This window comes from Atractosteus spatula, chromosome 6 (assembly GCF_055471065.1).
Source record: "Atractosteus spatula isolate fAtrSpa1 chromosome 6, fAtrSpa1.hap1, whole genome shotgun sequence".
NCBI classification, from domain to species: Eukaryota; Metazoa; Chordata; class Actinopteri; order Semionotiformes; family Lepisosteidae; genus Atractosteus; species Atractosteus spatula.
The window spans coordinates 7806554-7828580 of record NC_142711.1 but is presented as its reverse complement, the minus strand read 5'-3'; the positions used below and the strand labels follow the sequence as shown (position 1 = coordinate 7828580).

Here is a 22027-nt window from a genome sequence, read left to right as displayed (position 1 = left end):
CTTCCAAACAAGGTGTTGGCTCAGGCAGTTCCAAGTAACAGATGTTTCTGGATAGCTTCCCATATATATATTTTTTGGCCAACAAATTTAATTTCAAAGAGCATCGCCGTACATTTTAAAAATCTCCCATGCCAAGGCTGACACATAGATAGAAATGCAGACACATACTCACACCAGGACCAATTTTCCCAGTAGCCTTAACTTACCTGTAAGTGATTGGACTGTAGGAGCAAACAAATGCAAGCACAGGGAGAATATACAAACTCCACACTGATAACACCCGAGGCCCCAGCACAGTGAGTGCTGAAACTGTAAATTATATGTACTGTATGTATGATAAAATACCTATTATTAAATAATGAATCTAAAGAAGACAATGACTACTATAATAATTAATTGCATTCAATGTATATGGCAATTTTCATTCCAAAGCATCCCAAAGCAGCACCCATCTGGCTGATGGCTGAGACAGAAGTGAAAAAAACATATTGAATTAAAGGAGAAATATAGGGAGGTATGATTATGCAAGTCCTCAGTGGAATTTAGCCAGGACATTGTGGTTAACACCCCCTTCTCTTACAAACAGTGAAATGGAACTTGAATGATCAATTTGTCAGCCAGTTTGGACCTTGGTTAAACATCTTATCTGGTGAAAACCGCCCAGTCCATCACTGGGGCTGCTCTCCCATCCATCCAGGACATTTATGACAGACGGTGATTGAGGAAAGCTCTAAGCATCAGCAAAGACCCCACACACCCCAGCTACAGACTGTTTGACCCTCTACCATGTGGAAAATGGTACCGGAGCCTTCGGGCCTGGACTACCAGACTCAGAGAGAGTTTTTACCCCCGTTTTACCTTCTCTCTTTTTCAAAACTCAAACACACATTGAAATCTACCTCTACCTCACATGTCAAGATGTTCACTCCCTATAATTTTGTATGCTTTATTCATTCTATTGACATATGATTTTGTACAACTGTTGTTGTTTTGCACATTGCCTGTTGTCTCTTTCTTTTCTTACACAATTGTATTGGTGTTTTTTTGTACTTCTTACCGTCTGAGAGCTAAATAGCATTTCGTTATACCATTTACCTGTGTATAAGTATAATGAGTATAACCTGTTTATCTAAAAAGGATGTGTTTCCATCAAAGTCAATGTAAATAGTTGAGACATTTTCTGGCAAAAGGTACTGTTGATCTGGGTATGAATGTAGAGAAAAGCTGTTTGTTTTAACATCCAATACAGTCCATTTTAATAGCTTTCTCCAGTATGCCTGTGTATATTCCTTACACATCATGAAAATAATCCTGGGATATTACCGAATACAAAATCCTTTTCTTTAATGTGATACAGTCACATTGATTATTTGGTCAGAAAAATATCACTAAAAGAAACTTCGATTATAATTATTATAATGAAGAAAGATATTAAAGAAAATCAATTCCATGGAATTACAAATATTTGTTTAAGTAAGCAGGAAATTAAGGAGTGGAGAGTAAAAATGACTGTACAATGAGATCATGAAGGAAGAGTCTAATACTTTATCATAGGTTTACAGCCTCACTGTCTTCTGGACAGCAGAGGTCACTCACGTACAGAATAAGAAACACAAGTACACTCCAAATGAGTCCCCTGTTCCTGTTGCAACTCCGAAAGGAATGACATTTAAATGAAAAATGGGAAAACTGGACAAAATTTAAATTGGATTAAATGAAGTTGAAATTATTATGACAGGTCAGATTTGGTATTCAAATACACATAGTAAAAAAAGCAAATGTGATATTTTATGAAAATCTACAAGATTTTTTGTATCTTAAGGATATGCGCATATGAACATATGCAGGTATACTACATCCTATTTAATCTCTCCTTTTGAGTGACAGTTTATTTTATGAACATATATTATTTAGAACTTTTACAATATTATTTATTACTATTTATATCGCCATAACTTATTTTGAACAGTAAGAAACTAATGTACTTAATGAAATACATCATGTATTTCATGATCTCGTCAGTCCTAAGCTGACCTAAACTCACTTTCAGTGCAGGGAGCTGAGAGTCTCTGAAGCCTGACCTGTACATTTTTGTGATGCTGGGAAAGTATTTTGCAAACCCTCCTGGTACAAGACTCTGGTAAGAGTAAGTGGTAAGTGACTTTAAACCTGTGGCTCTCACCTGTACTTCTGTCTCTGCAGCTCGTTTTCCAGGGGTGTCAGGTGACAAGTGTTGGCACTAAGCCGAGAACGAGACTCAGCCTGGTCACTCCAGTTCAGAAGGGATTGAACCTGTCAAGAAGAGACGTTTAGCTTTTCAGTTTTTCTTTCCCTGAACATGCAGGAATTGTAACTTTGTATATTGTGCAATAAGTGGGGAAGTAAAATTCAGTACAAGTCAATTCTCTTTATTTATTTTTTTTTCATTTGAAATGCACTCATCAATGTGAATTCTTTCTAATATAAAAATGTCTTTGTAGTTGCCCTTTAATGTATATTTCCCTTGAAGCCTATACAGTGCCTTTCGTTTTGGTTTGAGCTAGAACGGTCGGTTTTTAATCAATTTAATTAATAGCAGGGAGACACGGAGATGCAGTATTGAGCTGGCCTATACACAATTTGAGATTAAATGGGGTAAACATGATGCAATCTTTGACATTCCAATAATAGTATTTTGTTTTTACAATGCAGACATCAAAACCTTATAATGTAAAATACACTGCATGCATATTGAGAACATGTGAAACGTATCAATATCTGAGCATTGCAAAATAAAATTATATCTGCAGAAATAGCTTAATTTTAATTAATCAATTTCTAATTAATTTACTTTGGAGAGACATGAACTGGCTTCGATACGTTGGACGGCAGTAGGTTGGACAGCAGAGGCTGAGAAAGTATTTCACAAACCTTTTCTGCACAGGTTCTGTTTGGATAGACTGTAATGGTCTCCTGATCCACCCGTTTCATAAACCAGTATGGCAACTTCTCTTCCAAACTGGTATGAAGATCAATCTGTAGACATTTACAGTACATTGGGTGTTGTGATCTTTCAACGAAAGTTCAATTCATTTTTGCAGTGACTATCACTTTTTGTGGAGGAATGCAATCGATTCATGATGCTGAAACAGTTCTGACACAAAGATTTTGAAATTACAGTAATGCTTTTCTACCCCTGATATGGAAAACATTTCAGTGGTATAAGCAGTGGATTATTTAAGAGACTGCTACGCTGTTATTGACATTTCTGGTCATTAACATTACAGTATGATAATGCAAATATGCTTGCTTTGGAATAATACTTTTAATACAGCTATACAGCTATTACAAATGACAGTGATTGGACACAATGTCATTTTAGGCTGTTAATTAGATTGTGCGTGTACAAAATATTGCTGTCTAATTACGTACCTGCATTGCAATTCTTTTTAAACTTGCATTCCTCTGTACCTCTGCAATATCTCCAACAGCTAAACCAATCTGTGGCAAATAAAGGCACATTTATGTTTCTGTAGAACAGTCACGAATCTACTGGCATTGTTAATCTAAGGACATTGTTTCAGTGAAAATGGATAACTTACCAACAGGTTCATGAGGAGAATGGGCATGAGCAAAGTAAACCAGATGAAGATCACAAAAGTGATGTGAGGAAAGGGAAGTTTATTTTGCAGGGAGGGTATGAGGAAATTATCCTGATAGCTCAACTCTCCTACCATCATGACAAAGGTCTGCATTAATGAGGCGTCAATAGTTCCAAAATTTCTCTGGGAACAGGGAAAAATATAAGTTATGCATATTTTCGATTTTTTTTTTGTTGTTTTTTAAATATTTGCCCTGACCATGAACAACTCTTGTTATAGTTCTAGGAAAACTTTATTTTCTCAGATTTCTTAAATGAAAACAATTATCATTTAGTTTTGTTAATTTGATTTAAAATCAGGGCGGAAATGACCATTTCCACAATAGTAAGTGGAAAAATACCTAGAAGTTCATACCTGCCCAAGCATGAGGGCATAAAAGGACAAGGCAAAAGCCAGCATCAGGAAGAAGAACAGCAGCACGATACAGATGAGGGTGCGGAGGATCTCCCCAAACATCACCACATAGATCCCAATCCACTCAAACCTGACCAGAGAAACAAACAAGCCATTTTAATTCTCCGACACAAGAACACAGGAAAAAATGTAAACAAGATTCAGCCCATCTGGCTTATTTGGTAGGAAGCTAATAGCTTACTGATCCAAGGATCTAATCCAGCCATTCTGTGAAGGAAGCCAAGCTGTCAGCTTCAAACACATGGGTAGCTAGTTCCACACTCCCACAACCCTCTATGTAAAGAAGCACCTCCTCTTCTCAGTTTGAAATGCACTCCCACATAATTTTTACTTCTAACCTGTGGCAATGTATAGATTCCTCTAGTTTAGATCTATTGAGCATTTCCATAACCTTTTAATGTTAAGACTTAGTGGTCCATATTTACTTGGCCCTGTTTTTGTCAACCTTGTTATTATTGTAAAGATCTCCCAGTAAATGAGTAATAAGGATGTCTTGAGCTAACCATAAAATGCTCCAGCCTAACATATCATGGGGATAAAACGTCACAATCCTGGTATTTTCTGTGAGATGGAAATAAAAAGGAATTATTTTTCATGTTCCTTTAATTTCTTTAATGTACTTGTATTGGAGCATACAGGTACATGCAAATAAGCATTTCATTGCACTTGTGCATACTGTATGACAAATAAACTGAACTGAACTGATGGCTGCCAAAATCCTGCTTGGTCGTTCTGTATGTCAGTACTGACTATGTGATTATCCTGTGCATGCAGAAATGGACATTACCTTTGAAGATAAAGCAGGAAGTTGACCCAGGACAGGAGGACTGCTATTGCCCCACACTGCCAGTGCCAGTTACCCTTAAAATCATTCATTAAGGGAACCACAAAGAATATTGAAAACAAAGCTGCTGACCAGTCCAAAAAATTTGAGAAGTCTCTGAAGTACCTCCCACGCTGTGAAAAACAAAAAGAAAGTAATACAATAAAATAGGTTTTGATGTGAACTGATGTAAATTATCTACATTTTGCATGTGACTTTGTCTTTCCTTCTGCTTCAGAGTAAAGTAATAAACCAGACAGTAAATTATAGTATATTGTCAGAAACAACTGGTATTTTGTCAGAAACAGTGCAAGATACTGTATGTGATTTGTCACTGACCCATTTAGTGAGGCTTGTTAAGAAATAAATGAAATAAAATGTTGGTTGGAATCCTTATCCTTTAAGTCTTAGCCTAACAAGGTGTAAAACAGGCACCAGATATAATATATGATATGTGACAAAATGTATACCAGACAAATACTTTAAACATGATGTAATTTTTAGATCAACTAGTATTTCATATTGTTCAATAAGTAATTAGGAACATAAACATCCATTACCTGTTGGAAAATCTGGACCAGCTCCTTACCAACGGCATATACATTCATAACAAAAACCAGCATCATACAGGTTGTCAGAAAAAAATGTTGCTGTAGTAAAACACAACACAAAGAATTTGTTCATTGGAAATGTACATGATGACAACTTGTACAAATGTACAGGAAAACAACTTGAATGGCCTGGGGAAGACCACTTCACTTCTAAAATATTCAAGACTATATAAATCTGGTATTTTCATTAATGATTTTTCTTAATAAAAGAAAGACACTTTTGCACATAACACCTACTGTATGTCTTAGAAATTACACAAGGATAAATAATGACTTAAGTGCGCTCAGTGCTAGTCATCTATAACATTATGTAACATCAGCAAATAATACTTTTTACATAGTACATTAGAATTACTTCTGATGCCAAGCCTATCCCTACTGTCAAGCAATGTGGTGGCAGCATCATGTTACAGTTCTGCTCCTCATCAGGAGAGACTACGAATCTTGTCAAGACTGATGGGAACATACTGTAGGTGGAGCAAAGTACTGGTGAATCTTAGAGGAAAACCTGCTTCAGACAAAAAATAACATCCTTCAGCAGGACAATGATACAAAGCACAAAGCCAAATTTAGGCTTGAGGGGTTTAAGAATATGTCCTTCAGTGACTAAGTCCTGACTTTAATACGTTTGCGAATCTGTGAAAAGGCTTGCAAACTGCGGTCTACAAGAGACCCGCCAGCAACTTGAGCTAATCTGCCAAGAAGAATCGGAAAACATTGCACCAAGCTGGTGTGCAAAGCTGATAGAAACCTACTGTAGCTACTGTAATTGCTGTCCAAGATGCTTCCACCAAATTTTCATCTTGCAAATCTGAATACTGTACATATGCAATCAACATATTTAATTGTTTTCCATTTCGTTTTTGCTGACTTTTACTCTACCTTACCTTTCTTTCCCATAGAAGTCTTCAGCTTGAGCATTCAGGTTTTGGATAAAATATTAGGTTTAAAAATGTGTATGCATCATTTTGTATCGACACAAAATAGGACACCATCGGAAGGGTTAGAATACTTTTGCAAGGCACTGTAAACAGTTCAGAATCTTTCTAATGTTTGAACTTCACAAAGAAGTAAAAGAAGCACGATATATTAATCACTTTGCATTTAAAACTACCGTACCTTCAGATAAATATCTCTTAGAATAGTGTAAAAATAGAAAATGTGACAAATTCACAAACACACACACAAGTAATTTCTCCATTTGCCCATTCCAAATGCCCACCAATGCTACTTAAACAGTAATATTACCTTGTTCAGGGGTTTTGATGCTACGGTTATATTTCCGTGAGTCTCATTAATTAATGGTCTCATACTCACAATGAGGTGTGACAAAGGCAGCAAGCCCAATGTATAGATAGCTAGATTAAGACCATGGGCTTTGACTCCATAAGCAAGCCTGTGGGGGGAAACAGACAGATTCCAGATTGTGACTCATATTCTAGGTTATCTGCTTCTCTATGCTGTGTGTTTTTCACAATGTGCCACCTGCTTTTACATCAAACCTGACATAACATCATACAGTAGCACATATTCAAAAACTTGAACTGATACTTTTAAATAAAAAAAGAAGAAAACATCTCTTTAAAAAGGAAAAGGGAAAGCAGTATATATAGTATCAATACAATGTAACCAAGAAGAGGTTTTGTACAGTACAGATTTATGACCATTGTAAATTATTAGCTCCAGTTAAAAACAGATCTGTATAAAAGAATCGTTTCTTTCATCTGACAACACAAAGATTTCTCCAATGAGCAAAATTAGAAAATAATAATAAGACAAACATATATCGATATAATAGCAAAAGATACAGCATGCTCAAATCTATCATCTTTGTATTATCTTTAACTGTGTAATACAAGACTTGAGGATTTTAAAGATTGATCAGCCTGAGAAGACAAGGATGTGACCTCTAAATGGTAATGATCATGAATTCCATTTAAACCTGGTTGTAACAGCACTGCATTGTAAGTCATTGTGAGTGGTCATGCAAAACAACATTTTCACTCTATTAAATTGCTTTTCGAGATCACATTTCATCTTAATGGTCTGTGTGATGAACTTGCACAAGCCTTGAACGCTTGAGGTTACGTAGGGCAGCTTATGATGATGATGTTTATTCAATTCTGTGAGCATTATTCTTGTTCATTTTCAGAGAAGGGGAAGAGACTATGTTTATCTCCCTTTTTTACAGTCCCCTACCATCCATTAATTTTACATAACATGCTGTATGAGGCCCTGCCATGTCTACAGTGAACATGATCCAGAAAAATACTAATATTATAAAAGACACATATACTCAGTTTCACAATCCATTCAACATTTCTATGTTCCTATTGGAATTCACATACTGTAAGAATTTCTACATTCACATTCTTGAAGACATGAACCTTTTTTGAAAGACTGCATACAGAACAGTTTCAATATTTGCCACATGCTCTAAAGTGGGGGAAAAGCTTAATATTCGTTGTTTTTTGTAGTGAATTCTAAAAAATTGCTAGACTTTTCTGCATTCCAGAAAAGTTAAATATGTCCTTCTCTTTAGACATAACAGACTGAGGAACATGGTCTAAGAGTGATGGCTGTTTAATCCAGGCTGTGTGGTGACTGATAAATCATCTTCTTACATTTCAATGTGTTGGTTGGGTCTGAACACTGCTTTGTCTGCTTTTATTTAATGTAACGGGTAGCTAATAACGGTAAAGGAAGCAGGCATATACAATACAGAGAAATTAAGTGCAATATTAGTAGTTCTTCTTCATTTTGATTATAGATTACTAATATGTTTCCACCTAAAGTACATTAAAAAAGGACATGATTAAGTAAATTGTCTCATTAATCATAGTGTATCTTAGGAAGGCTGTGCAGCTGGGAAGAGTATGCAAAGAATCCCCCACATTTAATAATGTGTTCAAGTTTCAGGCAACACACAAATCATGTCCAGCTATACAGATGTTTTTGGAAAACTGACTGTAATCCAACTGTGTCCAAAGTATATTATTATAAGGAAAATGGTAATCCCCCAAATCATACAAAGATTTTGTTGAATCTAGGCATCACAGTTTAGAAGACTGAACAATATTTCTGTTCCCCAATACACTTTCCATGTGTAAAAGATCCATTTACAGTACATATACTTACTGTAATTCTTTACATTTTATTTTCTTGCATTACAGTATTATGTACTGATACACAAACAAAATTTAGCACCCAGCCCTATCAGATTTCCTCAAGTATTTTAAAATTAGACACAAAATGTGAACAGATGATATTATTGTGATCAATTTTTCATTAGGACATATGATACAGGTGGCATAGTGACACAGTGGTCAACATTACTGTCTCACGGTGCTGGGGTCCTGGGTTCAATTCCTGCGGTGTTATCTGCATGGAGTTTGTACAGTACGTTCTCCCTGTGTTTGAGCAGGTTTCCTCCCACAGTCCAAAGTCATATTGGCGGGTTAATGTCTTCTGGGAAAATTGGCCCTGGTGTGAGTGTTAGTGTCTGTGATGTGTGCTCTGTGATGGACTGCCGCCCAGTCCAGGGTGAGCAGTTTCCTGCTTTGCACCCATGACTTGCTGGGATAGGCTCCAGGACCCCCATGACCCTGCATTGGATAAAGTGGTTCTGACACACTGTCAAAATGAAAACATTAATTAGTTTCGAGCATGGTCACCCTTAGCATTAACATTGTCCCTGCCAGTGCTGACCCATGGATCTGAGAGTTTGAGTGCTGTGTGATGTTTTATCAGTCTTCCTTTTCAGCAGACGTCTGCTGGGCAAGGCTGGTCGATCTCCTTTGCCTCCTGCTGATGGCATTGGGAGATAAATGAGACCCAACACTGGGTTTCCTGATTTAATGATACTGTAATCCCAGCAAAAGTCATTCTGTTTTATTTCTTCTCAGAATTTGTTATCCAGTCGTATGCAGTTTAAAAATGATCAAGTAAGGGTTTATTCCATGCTGAAAAGAGAAGAAAAGAAACAATGTTTCGGGTGTGCAGCCTTCTTCCAGTGTGTGATACCCGAAATGTTGTTTCTTTTCTTCTCTTTTCAGCATGGAATGAAGTTTTTCTTGTTCCTTTGCAGCCTACGCATACTGACTCAGATCCTTACTTGAACTGTTTAAAAATGATTACACACATGGATGAGATGGATGTGAAGGTCTTTGGACTGTGTGTTGACTGTCTGCCTTCCACGATGAGCTCAGTCCTTCACACATTTGGTTTCCTTATTTCTCTGGCAATTTCTTTTGCTGTACAGTATGTTTGAAGCTGTTGATGCATAATAACTCTTTCCCACTCCTCTCAAAAACCTGCTACCTTCAATCATGCAATCTTCATTAGTCGACCGGGGTCTAGATGAAATTTTTGCTATTCTTGTTTTATTTATTTTTTTCAAATAGCTAATTATTCAGATTCTTAATCAGCTTATTTTGACAATTCTAACTGAGCTCAAATGCCAAACTAAGCTGCACGCATTTTTTAAATCACAACACTTAAGCTCAGATTGTTATATTAAGCAATAATACTGCTCAAAACACTACCTGCACATTTAATTTAAAATGCACATAACATCACATATTTTTCTAATGAGCAACTGATGTAAAATTGAAGTCTGTCATGTTTTTACCATGCACCCATTTATATTGAATTTAACTGAAAAAAACAAAGTCAATAAAGTGTATATTACAGTATGTGAGTAACTGAGTTACCAAAAATGTTTTGACAAATTTATTAAAGCAAGCACTCTGCTCTTACTTTTGACAGCAGTTAAAGAATTAAAAATATAATTGTGAATTCTTGGCACAGCTAAACGTATTTCCTGCTGAATCTGGAAAGCTTAAGGATGGCACATACAGAATGCGTACCTAACCTGTAGGGATTTCAAACACAAATACTGCACTTCAACTAATTAGCAAGAGGTGACTAAGAAATATGGTATGATCATGATGTGAGTGAAGGATTGTCTGGAGGAATCAGAATAATTTGGAAAATATGTAATTTAAAGATATCGAAATGATGATGATGTAAGGAAGGGATTGACAGAGGAGTGTCCATGAGACACAGGAGTGTTTTATTTGCTTTTCCACGAGCTTTAGCCTCTCGTCCACATCATTGTTTTAAAAGAGTGCTGGCTCTCAATGGACACATTTACTTTGAGTACATAAAGGCTTTGATACTAACCATTTCATTTCCAAATACTTTTTGCACACTGGGTGGGTCAAGAGTTCTATGCGGTTAAACCGTACCATTGCCTGAAAAAAAAGCCAAGACAAGATTGTTACCATATACTGTACTCACACCTTCTTCCATACTTCCCCCAACACCTCTCAGGGCCTGGTGAAAATCTGTTGCAGACTGAAACACATTGTGCAGATACTGTATGTCATTTACCTGCAGACTACTAAGTCTACCAAGAATATATTGGTACTTTATAATTTATTGAACCTTAATTGGTATTGTTGCTTAAATTATTCTGGGTGCATGGATCACCCTTGAATAAAATAATTGCAGTGATTTTGGCTAGTCTATTCTCTCGACGGATTTCTTTTTGTATCCACACGTGTCTTTGGAGAAGTGTTTTTCTTTTACAGTATGTTATTGTTGCAAAATATCCCCTGTAATCTACTTTCCTAGAATATTATCATATTCACATTAAGAGATAAAACATGCTTACATTTTATCTGTATTAACCTAGCACTGCATTACATGAAAATTACTATTAGAAATGGAAGTTTTCGGTCTGGTACCAGTATTTTTTCCAGTACGAATGGTTATACTGTAGCTAAAACTTTCTTCCAGCTATAACACACTAGCTCTGTGGTACAACTATTATTCTTCACCATACATTTTTTTTTAAATTTCACATGTATTAATTAAAAGTATACTGACATTTGGAAAATCACTAAATATTTGCAGTTAAAATCACTTTTTTTTATTTTGCCTCACCATTTTAAAAACTCATCTTCTTTTAAGGCAGTCACTTAAATTTAGAAGGATTTGAGGTTTAAATGAATTTTTCCTAAAGGTATAGAATCGAGTATACAGTAAATTTTTCTTCCTGCTGTAACTGATTAATACAGTATTCATACTGAGTAATGCAATATTAAAAATCTCTTAAACGCTGCCATTCCTGGCTGAGAATGTTCAGCTACAGTACTTGCAGAATGTGACAGCCCGGCCAGTACTAGATGTTCCCAAGTAATATGATAGGAAACTGGTTGTGTGCGACGTACTGTACATTTATCATAATGCGTTAGACCAAACACATATCCATTTAGGCACAGTTTGCCTTTTCAGAACTTGGTCTTCATGGTCCGAATAGCTTACCTATAGCTATATAATAGCTTATCAAATTAGCTGATCATAGCAAAGGTAAAAAACCTTCACAAGCCTACTTCCTCTCTGGAGCTGGGCCTGTCCCACTTCCTATAGCTTTCTGTACCTTAAACTGCAGCCCCCTCTCCCCACCCCCCTCCTAGATGGAAAGCTTGTCTAATCACAGGCTGACAGTCCGACAATTCTGTACCCACTGAAGTAGCTAGGGGGGCAGTCATGGTAAAACACCGTCAGGGACACAACAGCAGCATCCACATTTGTGGTCTGAGCCTATGATCGTCTGGTTATGGACCCCTTTTTGGCTTCAGGATTTTAGTCAGTGGCAGAAGAGCTGCAGTAGGAATAGATTCAGGGCAAACAAGGCTCTGGGGGACCTGAGCAGCAAGTGGAACAGTCAGAGGCAATGGTCACTTCCCTAGACCAGATGGCTTGTAGTATGTGAGAGCATGTGTATTAGTCTATCAGGGCTTCATGTTCCAACCTATAATACAGTAGAGGTTATAGGATGTGGAACAAAATAAATTAACAGCCAGGAAATTCACAAGCTGACCTGAAAAACGTCTGAAATCCTCAGTGTCTGCTTTAGTGAATTATATCCGTGTTATTGCAATTACATTGTTTTTTCATCACAAACAGGATGTTCTCATCTCACACACTACGTGTGGCTGTTTTAAAAATATATAGTTGTTTTCGTTTCTTTGGGGACCACAGTATAATCAGCACTTTGTCTGCTTTCTAGACGCAAAGAGAAGTTTACGTAGTCTACATCTGTTAGAAGAGCAGCTGAGGAGGGGGAGGAATTGCGAGAATGAGCGTGGCACATCGGCAATGTGTTGTTCTTCATTTACATAGGAAGATTAGCAATCACACTGCTTACACTCAGATCTGAGTACATCTGACACTGCTGGCACAGCAGTATCTTAATTATGGCAAAAGCATACCAATCACTAATCCCCCCAGCTCATTAGCAATTTACAGAGGGAATCTCGTTTTTAGAAGAAAAGCATATATCCTGTATAGTGAGAGATTATATCTGTGTATATTTATCATTATTGTCTTCTGCAGTCTTTACCAATACAGTGGTGAAAGACCACCTCCACAGTGTTATTCAGCTGTTCTTCATCTGTATGTCTAATTTTCTTTCATATGTAATATTTTTCATAAGTTGTGAGAGTACGGTAAAAAATGTAATGATGACACAATTTGACAAATATTAGTCAATCTGATGTTCTGTCACTATACTGATAATATTGTTGTGTTCTCTTAAACAATTGGACTTACATTTAGTGCTGCAAGAGGCTGGAAGTGGTATCTTTTATCCGTTTTTGCTAGTTTTGCATAGTGCACAGGGGCTTGCAGCCATTGGAAGTTGTATTGAATCTATAGAAAAAAAACCCACAGATGAGATCATGTAAACATGAATATAAAAGACATTTTCCATCACTGAGGGGCGGATTGCAAAAAATAACCAAAAGGACTGTTTACCAATTATTCAGAAAATAATATTTCTTTAAAAATATAAATTTAAAAAAATATTTTTTAAACAGCCTGTGTGTTTGGTCTTTGTTCAAGTACTGTACAGTATTTTATAAATAAGATTCTACTTAATCTTTTTTATTCTGCTACAGTAATAGAATTAGAATAGGGTTAGGACTCCAAAAATGCTTCCAAATGGTTAGTTGTACCTAAATAATTGTTTAAACACATCTGATATAAATGGCAATGAAGAAAGTTTATAAACTAAAATTGGTGTTTAAAAAATACTTACGCAGTAGTCATAGCTGTTGACATCATCCTCTGATTCATTCACACTCTTGTCTAGAAGAAACTGTTGAAAATAAACAATAGGCTTTTACTGACGATGCTGTCAGACTGCCTCTAGCTGCACAAAATATACTTATGTTTCTAATGTACAGTACATTGAGAAGTAATTGTAGTTTTGTTAACTACAGTGTCCAAGTTGTAAACCCCAAAAGATACAACTGGAAATTTCATAGTTTTTCCACGACAGGCTTTTTGAACCTCTCTGTAAATATCCAAAAGTGTTTATAGCACCCAAATTCATGATTCTCGAAGCAAAACATTGTATGAATTACTGTAAATAAAGAGTATTTAATGTACAGGGGACGTGTGAAAGTAAAGTAAAAGAAAAGAAAACCCCTAATTGAATTAAGCTCATTTTAAGGGAGTATTGAAATAATTAGGTAGAAACGGGGGGCTGGATTTGGAGGGCTCCACCTTAAATAAAGATCTGCAGCATTGTGAGTTTGTTCTTCACCATTCAGGTGTGTGGAAGGTAGTCCTGCCATGATCTAAGGAAATCTCAGAGGACCTCAGAAAAGAGTTGTGGACACTCGTCAGTCTGTCAAGGGTTGCAAGGGTATCAGACAGATAGTCTACAATTGGAGAAAGTTCAAGAGCACAGCCACTCTACTCAGGAGTGGTTGTCCAGCCCAAGCTTTGCAAGAACAAATTGGAAAATCATCAAGAAAGTTACAAGGAACCCCCGAGCAACATCCAAGGACCTGCAGGCCACTCTCGCCTTGGCTAACGTGACTGCTCATAACTCAACTGTCAGTAAACTACTGAACGAGAATAGCGGTCTTGGAAGAATAAAAAGGAGAAAGGCACTGCTATCCAAAAAATAAAACATTGCTGCCCATCGGAAGTTCACCAAAGAACACAAACATGACCCACAAACCTTCTGGAACAATGTTCTCTGGACAGATGAGTCAAAAAGAGAACTCTTTGGCTTCAGTGAGAAATGTTACTGTACAGTATGTTTGGCAAAAACCAAACACTGCATTTGGAAAGCAGAACCTTTGTGATGTGTGATCTGCTTTGCTGCCCCAGAAACTGAATGGCTTGTTATCATCAACACAACCATGACTTCAGCATTGTATGAAACGATCTTAGAGGAAATTGTCAGGCCTCAGTCTGTGACTAGAAGTTGAACCAAAAGTTGGCCATTCAAGACACTGATCCTAAAGATACAAGAAGTTCTACAGAAGAATGGCTGCAGGAGACGAAATTCTGCATTTTTACAATAGTCAGGTCTAGACATAAACCCCATTGAAATGTTGTGGCAGGACCTGAACTGAGCTGTCCGTGCAAGAAAGCCCTCAAATGTCACAGAGGTGAAGTTGAAGGGACTAATTCCTAAAAAAACTATCAATGGTACAGGAAATGTTTACTGTAATTGCAGTCTTTGCTTCTCGAGTGGGCACCATAAGTTACTGAATCTAAAAGTTTGCATACTGTAATTTGTCAAACACAGATAGATATTAAATAATTTGAGGACAAATAAGGAGTATTATGTTTTGTGTCATTTGTTTAGTTAGATTTAGAATATTTAAATTTAATAACATTTAGGTACAGTATTAAATTCTTTGGGACATTTTGTCTCGGCACAATATCAAGCAAACAAATGGAGTCTATATAGTATATACAGTACATGATCATTGTAATTCAAGTTTCAGATATTACTTGAGCACATGTCCCAGACAGACAGACATCTGATATTTTAAAAACACTTAAAACAAAGGGGTGTAGTTGACAACGGCAAGACAAGTCATTTGTGATTAATGCAAAGTATGTAAAGAAAGTCTGGAACATGGTAAAGCTGTTATACATAATTTGCCTATGCTAATATTTTGGTGGAAAAATATTTTGATAACCTGTGAGCTTTCACCCCTATTAACAAATGCAATAAATGTTAGAGCAGGTGGGCAATTTCCTTAGCAGGTCAAATGAGAAGAGAATTTGTCCAAAACTGCTAAAACGCACAGTGTATCTGTAGTTACTCATGAGTCTACAGATGAAAAAGATCAGGATGTTTAATACAGTACACTTTTTAACTAGATTTGACAGGGACTATGGAGTATTTTATTAACAAATAGTTTCATAAAAGGGCAATGTGAAATTATGAAATGTTTAAAGACTGCGAGGTGGATTTTAGCAGTGTCACTGGACTTGTTTCTGATTAAACCAATTTCATGGTCACATCATACAATGACATTTTACAGTCTTATTGTGAAATTCGATGTAAGTTGTAATAATACCCAGTAACTGGCCAACTCTTCTTTAATAGAGCTGGGACGTTTATGTGTTCCTTGTAGATAACCTATTATTATTAGTTATTCACCGTTCGATTATTCCATTACTTTCTCCTGTCATTCTCTTCATAGTTTATGCACATAATTTACAGTTTGAAAATGTTACAGCAATAATTTTAGGATAACAGCATTATATATAAAGTGTATGATTTTTTTGTAGATCAGTGATGGAAAGCATAAATAATTATAACAATGGTTCTGTTGATTAATACACACTGTAAAGTATGTGTTTGTGGTAAAGCATTTTATTAATTTCACATTTAATAAAATACAGTATTTTACCAACAGAAAGTTGCACGATTTAATATTTGTAGTAGTGTTATGAATAACGGAGATGATTAAAGTAATGGAATGAGATGATTGCTAAAGACTGCTCAACTGGGGTTTAAATAAGGAGTCTATATCTCCATCTTTGGGTTGAAAATAACACAAGAGTCAGTCATTGTAACTACTGAATTTTTGACATTGCTGGACATATGAAAAAATGTAATTTGGTAACCTGAGAGGTAATTCAAGGACATTCATATTTATTCATATTGATCTCTTTAGGTGGACATGCAGCCAATTTAAATAAACACAAACATTTTAGATAAGCAAATCAACATTTTGTAACAGTAGAGGGAATGTTTTATGAGAAAAAATATCACAGAGTTGTTTAGTTTACCGCACATTTATTTAAAGAAATGAGCACAACTGAGGAAAATGCGAAAAAAAAACCACCAAGGATTTAAGTACAACTTACTTTGAAAGCTTCTGGAAGAAATTCTATCATATCTATCACAGGGCAGGCTTTAGCAGAGCCAAGTTTGAATGTAATGAGAGCCTGGGTACATCTGAAACAGGAGAAATTAAAGTTTATGAGATTTATACTACTGCATGGGTGGAGGTAACAATGTATTAGAAATTCCCACAAAAGCACCTTGTTCTATAAGTTTAAAGCAATAGTTAACTTAATGTTAAACTTTTATCCGATTGTCTTATTTCAGGCAGTCACAATGGCCAATGGTCCAGGTGATCAAACCAGTGTCACCAATCTAATCCTTAACTGTAAAGTTAAAACTAAACTAAATCATATGCTGCAAAATCATTAAGTCAGCCCCCTTAAAACTTCAATATTTAACAGAAACCGCATAATTCCTAATGTGATCATTAAGCAAACTGCAAGGTTTTACTATGATATTGTACAATGTAAAATTGTACATACTGTATGAACAAGCAATAGGTTTATTCCCTGCTGAAAAGAGAAGAAAGAAAACACAACGTTTCGGCCGTGGAGCCTTCTTCAGGTGTGAGTCTTTCATTATGTTTGTACACATGTTAATGATTAAATGATTGTTTTACCAATTACTCTGAAGGTATTGTAAGGAAAATCTGAAAGCATCTGCACTTCGGTACCTTTCACTCTCAATAACAGCATAGGCCACCTCCTTTCTCCCATTGTGGATGGCTTCGTGCATGAAGGATGCTTCACTCTTGTTCAGGGTGATTTCCGCACCTTTACTCAAGAGCAGCTTCACGGCTCCTGTGTGGCCTTCTCTGGCAGCCAGGTGCAGGGCGGTATTCTTTCACACAAAGACAGAGACGTGAAATTCTAGTATGTACTGTATACTGCACAAGGTCCTTCCGTTGTCTCCCAGTCACACATCGCAAATGACATATCATGTCCTGTTCAGTTTAGCAGCTGTAAAACTACCAGTGTTTGCTTATGGAGACAGGGAGTAAATACTATGGAGCACAATACTGTAGAATAATCAATTAAACATTACCCATGTGTTTCCTGAGGTACGAGGGGTAGATATCTGGCTCTGGGCTGGGGTCATTGACCTGGTCTCCTGACCTGCCTTTAGTGAATTTTGGCACCTGCTGTTGTACATGACACCACAGAAATAGCTGAAAGGCGGGACAACATCTTTAAGAGTAGCCACTGGACCGTCAGTAGAATGCGGACCCCCATTCATGGTAATAACATTGTTGGACTTAAACTACTGTATATAAACCTCTGTCACACTGCTGCAATTCGGGGCACTGTGCGGAATACACCTCGTGTGCGTCTCCTTCACTGTTCTCCAGAAGTGGCCATTTTCGTTACAATTAAACTCATCTCAAACCTTCACTGGGCTGTGCTGTGACTCATTGCATCCCTGCAGAGGGAATTAGAGAACTTGGAGAACTTAGCACGAACATGGGGGAGAATACAGTATGCAAACTGCATATTGACTTATATACTAGTCACCACACAGCCCTATTGCACAATAAAGTGTATATACAGTAGAACAATATTTCTGAATTTACTTCTCATGTGCTCTTCAATGAAGAACATGATAATAAAATAACCCTAAAATCATAACAGTCCTAATTATTTTTTTAAATGACTCTGTTTTAAAAAAATCTTCAATGCAGATGCATTTTTTGTAATCTGTGAAGGCCATTTGGAGTGCTTTTGTCTCAGGGTCCCAGACGGGAAGCCTGTGGGTCCACACTCCGGGTGTTACACAGCTGGTGTGCCCTTCAGCGAGATACCTCGTCCTTTAATTTCCCCTGCACATGCCCAGCTGCAAAAATGGATCTCCAGGTTGTCATAGCAAATGTTAATGTGTTCTCAATGGACTGAACTGGTTCAATAAAGGAATAAGAACACCGTATGTGCTCATGATATATATTCATTCAAGACCTATCTCTGACGCTCGGGACATTGAGTGCACAGACCATTACCAAGATTGCCCTGTGGTAATAAAAAGGTTTCTGTCACCTTCATATCTAATTTGCTCTGTACTTCCTCAGCTTCAGAGTATCCTTGACTCTTTCTGCCCCATCAGTGTCACTGATCATAACACAATTCCATCCAGTTTAACTGTTTCACTGCTTTTGTTCCAAACATCCCACGGCATTTTCAACTGCTAACTGATCTAGTCTTCATATGCAAACACTGGGATTTGTGCTGAATGTGACTAATACATTCTACTTGGATATCTGAGTGATAAATGTATAAGTGCAAATTAGGACTAACGTGAGGAATAATCAGTTGTTTGACATTGATTGGAAATGAACACCAAGTGGGCTTGTTTTATGCAAGTTTGTTATTAGAAAATGTGTCCTGTACATGTGCTGCTTACAGTACTTGGTACTGATGGGTGAATTAATTTCTTAATATAAAGAGACTGCCATATGTTAACAGTTATTAAGTCTTAAAAAATTAAAAAAACAATCTTCCATTGTTACCTAACGTTCCTATGCCTGCAAAGGAGAGGAGAGTTTGTAGAAAAATAAGAAAAAACTGTCTTGTTTTCCTTTGTGCATTACATTGCACAGCATTACCATACTAGCGTAGAGACCGAATACTGGAAGAGACCATGCAATCATACCCCATCTTCATCGACCTTATCCATAAGTTTAATATTTGTTCCCAAAAGTATCTTCATGGTCTGTGTATAACCTTCTGCGGCCGCATAATGTAAGCATGTCCAGCCCTTGTGGTCACTAATGGAACAGGAAACACAGGCAAAGGAAAGCAGAAATCACTGAACTCATTAAAACAGTGGAAAGGCATCAGGGGGAGTAATTCACCAGACAGATATTCTGGTAAGGATTTCAAATTCTTTTACATTTAAAGCAGCAGAGAGAGCAGGCAAACGGCAGGACATTTTGCATGTTATGGATATGAAGTTCTTGTTGTTTTAGTTTGAAATTGGATTTCTAATAATTTGGGCTTCTGCTGTGATTGGGGTTAACACAGCCGTAACATTCTTTCATCAAATAAACTGCTACTAGTTAGCTAAAAGATGTTTTTTCAATATAGTAAACGATTGTTCCCCCACAGGGGGGAAATGATTTCTTAGCCCTTATTATACATGCAAGTCAGTCAACACTTTGAAATCTTTAAGGCCTCAAACTTACTTTCACACAATGCCTTTTAAATAATTTACCATTTCTTTTGTATTTTTTACATTATATGTACTAATTCGTATGGTAGAAATGTTTTTGCTTTTGTTTTGCTGTACGTAAGCTTGAGATGCTCTGTAATGAAAGGTGCTATACTACTACTTCCATTAGTAGTATTGAACTGCATTAGAGTAGGTTTACACCTGCGTACCTGAGGAACAAAGCTCCTTTCCGGAGAAGCAGGTCCACTACCTTGGTGTGTCCTCCCACAGAGGCCAGGTGGAGGGGGGTCAACCCTTTCTCATCCCCCTCATTCAGAAGACGGGTGTCTACCATGGTCTCCAGCAGCCTGCGGCATGTGTTTATCCGTCCATATCTTAAGAAGCAATGAAAAACATTGGATTTTAAGGGGAGCTGGATGGAACAGAGTAACCATCGTACATTATTTCAGGATTCAGGCCCAGACCTGCTTCCCAGATTTCAGTCTTATTTTAAGTACTGTATGTACAGCGTGGTAGTAATCACATGAGACAACTAAAATGCAATCACACCCAATCGACAGCAAGGTGGGGAATAACAGTCGGTTCTTTGCTCTGTTCAGAGCTGGTGTGATTTGACCAAGAATGTGATTTACCAACTCTCAGGTACCAATCCAGCACCACCCACAGAAATATTGGCCAACCTCACTGTGCCCAAAGAGAAACTTGGGCACTCTTGGAAAGTCCTTTCGAGTGACGTCACAGTTAACAGTATCCTATTACACCAACAAGCCTGTTACATACTTGCATAACAGTCTCAGGATCTTTACCACTCCCCAGAGTTTTTAAACTAATAAAACAGTAATTTAAACATTGTTATGTGTAAGAAGACGCCATACAGTCCAATTGATTCACTCTGGACATTGCTTAAGGCTAATTTTAATCTAACCTTGAGACAGCTGCCAATCTGATTCAGTATTTAGTCGGAGACAAAGGTACAGAGTTGCAGTACTGTGATTGTCATTTACAGTACTACTATGACAATACTGCTAGACCCATGTAATTGTTCCTCGTTTCATGCCAGCAATCCCACTATAAAAGATGGTAACCATTGTGGGTGTTATTTAATTAACTCTGACAAATACTTACTCAGCTGCAAAATGCAGAGCTGACTTTTTGTCCTTGGATTTCAGATTCAGTGATACTTTCATACCCAACATGTTATTTACTGAATCTGACACACCCAAGCGACAGGCGTAGTGTAGGGGTGTGCATCCTTCGTTATCTTCATTGTTCAGAAGTCCCTTTACATCTTTGTTCTGTAGCAAAGAAGACTGAATAAAACCAAGGAGCAAATATCTGGAGAACTCATATTTAATTGTAGAGTAAGGGAGAGAAGTAATCTCCAGAAAACACCTTTTTAGTTACAAAATACAAATTATATGCCCACACTTCAATCTTACTATTGCTTTAAGAGATATATTGAAGAAATTATCTGTCATTAATGATGAACTTTAGGCCTTGCAAATGTTTTATTTATTATTATCATTTTAAAATGGTTTTTAAACACTCAATTAACATTGTTAACATGTTGCAAAGGGTCATCTGTGAATTAGGACCATAAATCGAATGAAATTGTGCTTCTGCCAAGTGTGTGGTTGTAACTTAAAGCACTGTACTTCAATTAATTTATTTCTGGAACTTTCCACAGCCTGTATTTACAGTAAGTTACTGATATATGGACAATTATATCACAGAAGTCAGGAAGTGTTCTAATTAAATCTTTACCTTAGTTTATATATTTGATAAAGCTTTAAGTGACTAGGTAGTGTCTCTAAGAGTCTAGAAAAAGTGTAACACCTGGCAGCTTCAAAGTAAAGGGATAGTTTGCTGTGTCGTAAGGCGTCCAGATCCTGTGAGCAAAGCAATCATAAAGTTTTCTTGGGTTACCTTAGTTAACTAAGTTCTGGGTAAATGATTAACTCTTAATCAACAGTACAGGAAGACGCCATTTAAGATCAGATGAAGACAGATAAAGGAAAAAGGAAGGACAGGCCACAAGAGAGAGGGAGACAGGAGGACAGAACTCAAAGTGTGCGCCAGGCGAGAGGTCCTTGTTCGAGATCACGCGAAAAGACCCAACTGGACCTAAGTATTTGAACCTTGCTGTGAGACATTGCTATTCTGTAGTTTTCTAGTGAACCTGAAGTTCCTGAGAGAAGAATCC

The 22027-nt window shown here is 37.0% G+C and overlaps 1 protein-coding gene across 1 annotated transcript in view; it reads right to left on the bottom strand.

Moving 5' to 3' along the window:
* The window catches only part of trpa1b (transient receptor potential cation channel, subfamily A, member 1b), a 39822-nt gene that overhangs the window by 2095 nt on the left and 15700 nt on the right, over positions 1-22027 (bottom strand). Inside the window, exons 12-27 of the mRNA XM_088919028.1 lie at positions 20950-21119; positions 20034-20198; positions 19306-19420; positions 17339-17505; positions 16686-16776; positions 13597-13656; positions 13110-13208; positions 10674-10744; positions 6738-6885; positions 5439-5528; positions 4843-5012; positions 3996-4125; positions 3582-3764; positions 3412-3480; positions 2911-3015; positions 2183-2292 (exon numbers count right to left, since the gene is read on the bottom strand). Coding sequence (XP_088775154.1) covers positions 2183-2292; positions 2911-3015; positions 3412-3480; positions 3582-3764; positions 3996-4125; positions 4843-5012; positions 5439-5528; positions 6738-6885; positions 10674-10744; positions 13110-13208; positions 13597-13656; positions 16686-16776; positions 17339-17505; positions 19306-19420; positions 20034-20198; positions 20950-21119 — 1943 coding nt within the window. The remainder of the gene's footprint in view (positions 1-2182; positions 2293-2910; positions 3016-3411; positions 3481-3581; positions 3765-3995; positions 4126-4842; positions 5013-5438; positions 5529-6737; positions 6886-10673; positions 10745-13109; positions 13209-13596; positions 13657-16685; positions 16777-17338; positions 17506-19305; positions 19421-20033; positions 20199-20949; positions 21120-22027) is intronic.